The sequence below is a fragment of the Andrographis paniculata genome, unplaced genomic scaffold (genome assembly GCF_009805555.1).
Source record: "Andrographis paniculata isolate CXL003 unplaced genomic scaffold, ASM980555v1 Contig21END, whole genome shotgun sequence".
NCBI lineage: Eukaryota > Viridiplantae > Streptophyta > Magnoliopsida > Lamiales > Acanthaceae > Andrographis > Andrographis paniculata.
The window spans coordinates 3,325,268-3,333,826 of NW_026137502.1; the positions used below are offsets into that span (position 1 = coordinate 3,325,268).

The following is an 8,559-nucleotide window of genomic DNA, read 5'->3' on the forward strand; positions in this document are numbered from 1 at the left end:
AAGAAGAAAATATCCATTTGATTTGTATAATAAATTTTTTAAAAAATAATATTTTATTATTATATATATATTTATCTTATACATTTATATAATGATTTTATAATTTTTATCTTTTAGGAATAGATAAATATAAAAATGATACATCAAATTGAATTAGGACGGCCAACTACATAATATAGAAAGATTGATCGAGATCCAAAATTAAAAATTTTAATAACTCTGTTGAACACAAAAAAAAAAAAAAAAAAAAAAAAAAATAATGGTGGATAGGTCTTTAGAGAATGGGCTGCCAACATTAGCTTAAAGATTTATTCGAAAAGTTTAGTGGGTTTTTTAAAAGTCTAAATATGACTGCAATAACTGGGTCGGATGAGCTAAGGGTCGGATGTTAAGGTCAAATCTGGTCGGGTTAATCCTAAAGGTCGGACGGATGATGAGACTGGACCTGGTCGGGACCAAATAGTTCAGATATTGAAGTCGGACCTAGTCGGGACAAATTCCAAAGGTCAGGTGTAAGAAGGTCGGACATTGAAGTCGGACCTAGTCGGGACAAATTTCAAAGGTCGGGTGTAAGAAGGTCGGGCATTGAAGCCGGACCAAGTTCAAAGGTCGGGTGAAAAGGCAGTCTTTGATCGCGGAGGGTAGCTTCAATCAGCAAGCGGTTTTCAAAGGTCGGACATGGTAGGACGGTTTTCATACGTGTCAAGGGAAGAGAACTTTTGGGGCAGTTAAAAGCGGTTATGGTAACCGACCGGATGGCGGTTCGAACTGTATCTTCAAGGGATTATTTAAGGATTCTGTGTTGTACAGAGAAAGGATCTTCAACTGACATCAAATTCAACAGAATTGTTTTTTTCACTTTTAATTTTCCAGTCTTTTATTTTATTTTTTCTTATTTTATTTTATATATTATACGGTGTTTAGAAATCTTTAATCTTAGGCACTCGTTTATCAAATTCGGAGATATTTCTCTATTTTTGAATTTTACTTTTTATTGTTGAAAAAACACATCAACAAACTCTTTTATTGATATAGAATGAATAATGTAGTAATATATTTTGTCTATATATTTTATAATTTTTTTTATTATACTATTATATTTAATTTAAATTAAATTAGTATATAATAATTTTTAAAAAAATATACCGTTTAAAATACATAGTTAACTAATAAAATTTACTTTTAGATAAATCCATCAAGACAAACTGATTTTTTATACCTCCGCCCCTCCAATCTTCGTCTCCATCGAATATTTTGGTTTCGCTAATAACCGCAATTAATCCAAAGATTCACCTAATATGTATTAAACCTATGGCTTTATATACATTTATTTTCAAGTAGTGGCTGTCCTAATTTTGTATATCTATCAGAGCTGACAATGGGTCGGTTTGAATACTTTAAACGGGTTAAATTACTTAACCCTAGTTCGACCCATTTATCATCGTGTCGGATTCGAGTTGACCCGTTTATTATCGTGTCGGGTTCGGGTTGACTTGTGTTGACCCGTATACATAATTAAGTCGAATTTTTTGATTTAAATTAAATAATTTTTTGTTGTGTTGTCGTGTTATGTTAGTTTTTATTTGTTTGAACGTAAATTAGATTGAATTATTTAACATTGAACTTAGTTTAAATAAATATACGAGGAAATTATTAATTTATGATTATTTTACCTATATAATGAATATATTAATCAATATTAATATATTATAATTGGATTGTCGTGTTGGGTTCGTGTCAACCCGTATACATAATCGAGTTGAAATATTTGATCAAAACCCAATTATTTCGTGTCGAGTCCGTTTTTGCCGGCTCTAATATCTATGCTCTATTGAATGTGAATATATAATCAATTGGTGTATAATTCTACAATCCATGTAAATTTACGATGCAATATGAGTTGTATAAATTACAAGTGCTTGGGCATGTCTAGACACATGAGAGGATTTTTCCGCAAGCACTACAACTATATATTGTGATATAGTAGAACTGAATGTAAAATCTTGTTGTTGAAGAAAACCATGACATTTCAGCTCCATTTTCGTCGTGGAGTTTTGCAACAAGCTGATGAGCATTGTACTACACCACATCGATTCCATTTCCATGAGTTCGATCTACATATTTCCTCCACTTTTGCACTAGAAATTTAAGAAAAAACACCAAGGGTGTGTTTGTTTGTGGGTTTGAAGTTTTGGATTTATATTTTTTAATAATAAAAAGTTGAATTTGAATAATTATTTGATTTGATATAAACAGAGGTTGATGTAATATTTTGAATGATAATAGATTTGTAGTATAATATAAAAAAAATAAAGATTTGATTTAGTATTTTTAGAGGAAAAAAAAAATTACTAAAAACATGTAAAACCCAAAAAAAAAATATATATATATCCCAAGAATTTGTTTGACTAGTTTGCTCAGGATCATCTATATTGGGCAGATCAAGCCAAATATTTGCACTAATAATTTCAAAATGTTAACTACAAGCCCAATAATCAAAATCGAGCCCATACCGGTTGGTTTGGGGGTGTTGCCCCTGAACCCCCACTGGGACCACGCTGTGCCCTCAAATCCCCAAGCTAGGACGTTATCTCTGACCTCACTCGTTCGATGATTGGTCAGTAAGATCCATACAATTCAACGAAATGTCAATCAAATCAAATTTGATTTTAAATTGAACTTCAAAATACATCAATCACATTTTATGTTTCGAAAAATTCAAATCATTCAATTATTTACCACTTTTTAGTTATGGATTGTACATTTATTTGCCGGGCTTTTGTGGTAATTTTTCAAACAAGTATTATAGATGGCGAGTTCATGATTGTCTTGCTTTGTCAATTATGAATCAAAATTAATTAACACCTATTATAGGATATAAGGAAAGTTTATTCAACCTTTAAAGCAATGCTAATTAATGTGTAATTCATTTCATTCTATTTCTGGGAAAGTATTAGGTTGCCAAATATTCAAAATAGAATCCAAACCAAATAGCTAAAATTTTAATGACTCATAAATCTGCTGGCATTTTCCTATTAAGTTTCTTGCCACAGGGTTACAAATAAAAGGCAAAGTACAAATCATTTTTTCATAAGATAACTTTATTTAAAACAAATCGGAAATTTCAGTGCAATATATCTTCATTTGAGTTCTCAAATTTGCAGTTGTTCTATAATTCTAGTGCAACCACTCTTCCCGTTGCATTCGAGCAAGGTAATTTCAGATGTCTGAATACTTTTAGAATTTTTTTTTGTCGTCTTAATTTTTTTTTTTTTTTTGGATGACGTGGAACCCGCAGTCGCTAACCGAAAGTGCACTAGGTAAACCCCGGCCGAACCTAATACCTCCGCCTTTATTTTATTTTTTTTTTAAGTAAACAATAATTGCATTGGTTAGTGAGACCATTTGATTTCCATGCTTCATTAGGTTGCCCTTTGTTTTGTTATTGATTCTAGTTTTTATTTATTGCCTATTAATTTATTTACTATGTAAATAGCTATAAAATTTTGCATATCTCAGTCACCATGTGGTTTTGAGATTGGATTACAATTTCCCAATGAGATCTGAAAACACTTTAAACTATTCATTCTTCAGATCTATTATGAAAACTTGTGGTTGAAACATGTGATTTGAACATAAATGTTTTTGTATATGAATTCTAGGATTAGCAATTTTCCCACATCACATTTTCTTTCCCTCCAAAATTCAGTTAATAGCCGTTACGATATTTGTTGTTTGCACTAGTTCGACTTATCCTTATATTCGCATTAATTTATCAAATCTTTTTTTTTTTTTTTTTTTTTTTCATTTTTTCATATGTACTCTTGGGAATTATGACTTCAGTTTTCCGAAGCAGAATAAAAAAATGGAATGCAACAAAGAAGAAGCCGTAAGAGCCAAAGATATGGCTGAAAAGTATTTACTTGAAGGAGACATTAATGGAGCCAAGAGGTTGGCTTTGAAAGTTCAAAGTCTCTTTCCTGAACTGAATGGCTTGTCTCAGTTCATCGACATCATCAATATACACATTGCCGGTGACCGCAAAATAAATGAGGCCCCCGATTATTACGGCATATTGGGGGCCGATCCATTGGCTGATGAGGACACATTGAAAAAACAATATCGGAAAATGGCGCTCGCCCTTCACCCTGATAAGAACAAATCTGTAGGGGCCGACGCCGCATTTCAAATATTGTCACAAGCATGGAGTGTACTGTCGGAAAAGGAGAGCCGAAATGCGTATCATTTAAAGATAAACATACTTCCACAAAACCAAATTATTGATAGTTCTTGTTCAACAAGTGCTCCAAATACTATATTTTCGACTTCTGCTAATCCTACACAAAGTCGGAGATATTCAGAATTCACTACATATAGTGTTCCTTCCCGACAGGATTTTTTTTCAGGATTTGTACACCCAATGTATCGAGAAAGTGGAGCTTACTTTTACCAGAATCCGCGTCCAACAAGTCAGGATTTTGGATTCGTTCCCGTATTCAATCCTATGTATCCTGCTGTCGGAGTGCATAATCCTTCCCGGCCTCCTAGGAAGGAGAATATGTCTTCAACAAGGACAAGATCAAACACATTTTGGACATCTTGCAATAGGTGCAAGACACATTTCGAGTACAAAAATATGTATTTGAATAAAATTCTGGAGTGTCCTCGATGCAAACAGTCTTTCAAAGCAATAAAGATTCCTGCCCCAAATTTAAAAGCTAAGGGCTCACACTATTGGAATATCGGCCGTAACACTGAAGATCTATCGACATTCTTGAGTCGTTTAAGGGAAAAATTCAGAAATATTTCTCAGGTGTCTTCAGAAAGGATGAATGTGTTTAATTCTGAGGCTACCATGAACAAGTCACTGAAGAATTATAACCCTGATTCAAAAGAGTTGTCGAATATTGAATTACGCAAAGTTCTAATGAGAAATGCAAAGATGGCATTGGTAGGCCAGCTGAACAAACTATTTGAAGATGGAGAAGTAAACAAAGACAGGCAAACAGAAGAATCTCTGGACCAACCTTAGGGATGAACAATGTGTGTATATATATATATATATATATATCAATGGTTTCTCATATACAGTAGTAAAAGATTGTATTGTGTGTAGGATGATAGATTTTGATTAAAGAGTTATTAATGTCTGAAATCATTGTTTTTATTTGTAGCAATATATATATATATATATTTCATCAATACAATTATTTTTACATTAAATTTTATAGTGATTTTTATATCTTATATAATTATATCGATTTAACTATTGTATTGTTGATTGCTTTGAAAATTATCAAAGGTTGTGATAGTTTATTTTGCAATTAGTTTGTATTTAGGGTAAAATTTTCAGATTTATTCAAATAAGGTAGCATTGTTGTAATATTATTATAGAATTAGCCAATAGAAATATTAATTACATATATATAAATTTTATATATTGTATAATATACTATATATAATATTATAATATATGATATTATATATATAATATACTAGTGAGTAGTAATTAATATACATATGTATTGTGTATGCTACTATGTAAATATAATATATTAGTTAATGTATGTATGTATATATAAATTCTATGTATATATATGATATTGTTGAAGGTAGATAAGAGAGAAGTTGAGAAAACGAGGGGTGTAAATTTCATTTCATTCAGCCTATATTTATACATGCGAAAAACTTGATGGGAAGGAATTGAAAACATACATATTCACTACGTAGGACCTTCGTGTGTGCTGCCAGTACAACAAACATATTATTTTATGGAATTATTTTAGTTTTTTCTTTATTTCTCTACAATTCTTTTGCATCATAATCTATAAGGTGATGTTGAATCATCAATATTTGACAAAACGGTATTGATAGATAATTTATTAAGAACATAAATAATATATACATACAACATTCAAATAAAACAAAGTTTGATTAGATCCACACCCTAATTAATATCCAACTATTAACAACAACAACAAGAATAAAAATAGAGCTAGATTACATTCAAGCTATTCCCATAATAATAATAATAATAATAGCAATAATATATAAGCCTAAATGTATGTATTCCACATAAGGTCGTATTTAATTTCAATTAATTACCCGTAGAGACGAAAACCTGTGTAGGTTTGTTGATGGGTGGAGGGGCGACGATCTCCTTGCTCCTTACTGATTATATATTCTCCGGCGGCGGCATTAGAACCACCGCGACTCCATTGCTGCTGTGGCTGAGCTCCGCCTGAATTTCCGTACACCGCATAATATTGCTGTCCAGAATTAGGGTTTGGTGAACTCGTCGTCTTCCTCCCGCCTGAATCTCCGTACAGTTCATAAGAGTATTGATTATTATTTGATGATGGATCGTATGACGAAGTCGTCTTCTTCCCGTACCCCATCTTCTCCGCCATTGCTGCAATCTGCAATTTTATATTTGTGCTGAATATTTTGTGGATGAAGGCTATGGGGGGATTCGTTATTTATAGGCAGGCTGAGAGATTTCGACGTAAACGATGGACGGTTGAGATTTAATCTCCATGTTTTTTAATCAGATCAGAACACGATCATACATACATACATGTTTGTGTGTATGTTTCTGTATAACTACGTGTGTGTTTGCATGAGTGTTTCTCTTTACAATTTCGATTTCGTGTGTACGTAGATGTATATATGAAGAATTGCCGTCGAGCTTTCCAGCCAATTGGAATCCGACACGTGGCCCGCCAATTTGTAGGCGGCCAGGGGGATAAGAATTCAATATAATATATTTATATTATATTAAAATTAAATTTATTGTGTTGTGTGACAATGCGGACGTTGCTCCGAAATTAAATTTTATGCGGTAAGGATATATTTATTTTGGGAAATTAAAATGAATAATATTATTTTATCTAAGTTAATTATTAAAGTATTTTGTACTAATATGCTAATTAAAAATAATTAATCTTTTTTAGACGAGTAGAATTCATTTATCAATTACCAAGTACTAATATTTATATTAACTTTTATGTTACCATATATTGAATTAATTTTATGACTATATAATGTATTAAAATAATTCTACAATTAATAGTAAACTCATCCTAATTGTATTGAAATTTTGGTATGTCAAATTATGTGCCATTTTATTAATATACTGAAAACTTTGGTTTGCCAAAATTTTATACAAATTTTCACACCCAAAATTTGAAAATATCAATTTTTTTTTTTTTTTAATTTTATATTTTTCGCATGTCAAAATTATACTGCTTCCGTCCTAATTCAAAGTAATTATTTTATCATTTTCATCGATTCCATTTCAAAGTATTCTTTTCTATTTTAGAAAAAATAATCTTACACGAATACCAATCTTTACTTAAATTACAAACATATCATTATATATATAATTACTTTGTATATAAAATCAAGGGCAAAAAAGTCAAAAATTCTTACACGCTTTTGCTAACTAATAAAATACTATTATTTTTTAATTTATTACAAAATCTCAAAAACCCTTTTAATTTGCGACGGAGGAAGTATGTATTTGTATAAATATAATTGGTATATAGTGAATTTTTAAAAATTACATCATGATACATTATCGGAACTATTATAAATTTGATATTTATTTTTCGTTATGATAATCGGTATATCGATATTTTCGGTATTCGCAAGGAAACTTGTCAGGTAAATTAAGGAGTTAGGTTGCAGCATTGGTTAGTAAAATTAACTCCCGAATGATTATTCATATATGTACGTATAATGTATGTATGTATCTTTTATGTACGTCCGAAGGTGAAATGCAATGCTTAAACCACAAGCAACACTAAGTAGCCATTTATTTTTATTTTATTTTATTTTATTTATTTGAATGAGGAAACCTGCGGAAAGTCACACAGTGATTTCTTTTAATTTTCTCTTATTTATCACTTATCACATTAATTTAACAAATTAAATAAAAGATGTTTGTGTGTAAAAGTGTGATTGGAAAATCACCAATTTTTTTAAAAATAAAATATTGGATACATACTCATACAATAATTCCCATAATCAACGGAGAAGTATATATGTTAAAAAGGTTTGACTAATATACAAATTTATTCAAATATATACAATATGAGCAATTAGCATCATTAATTCTATTAGTGTGTATGTTTCTGTATAACTACGTGTGTGTGCGTGTGCGCGCATGAGTTTTCTTCACTTTCTGCCTTCGATTTCGTGCGTACGCGTACGCATATGCAAAATTGTCAGCCAATTCAAATCCAACACGTGCCCTCCCTGCCCTGCCCTGCCCTATTATCAATAAATAAATAATAATAATTTATCAATTTCATCTCTGAATAAGTGGAAGATATATGGTGAAGTAGGTAGAATTTACAGAGAAATTAAAAAGAGGTAGCTGCTGAATTTTACTTAAGGTATCATACGGGCCGGGCTGACGCTGGCCGGCATCCATTGCTTAAACCGCAAGCAACAGAATTTTAATTAAGGTATCATACGGGCCGGGCCTGGACGGGCTGACGCTGGCCGGCATCCATTGCTTAAACCGCAAGCAACATTACTGCAGATAGGCGTGTA

At 31.4% G+C, this 8,559-nt stretch overlaps 1 protein-coding gene across 1 annotated transcript; it reads left to right on the forward strand.

Annotated features, from left to right (window-relative positions):
* The first annotated feature begins 3,865 nt into the window (after nucleotides 1–3,865).
* LOC127245048 (uncharacterized) lies at nucleotides 3,866–5,032 on the forward strand. The gene has a single exon (XM_051265692.1). The coding sequence runs from the start codon at nucleotides 3,866–3,868 to the stop codon at nucleotides 5,030–5,032; it is 1,167 nt and encodes a 388-aa protein (XP_051121649.1).
* The last annotated feature ends 3,527 nt before the right edge of the window (nucleotides 5,033–8,559 follow it).

What these genes read in the sequence shown, in the direction of transcription:
- LOC127245048 (XM_051265692.1), top strand. Translation starts at nt 3,866, where the DNA reads ATGGAATGCAACAAAGAAGAAGCCGTAAGAGCCAAAGATATGGCTGAA.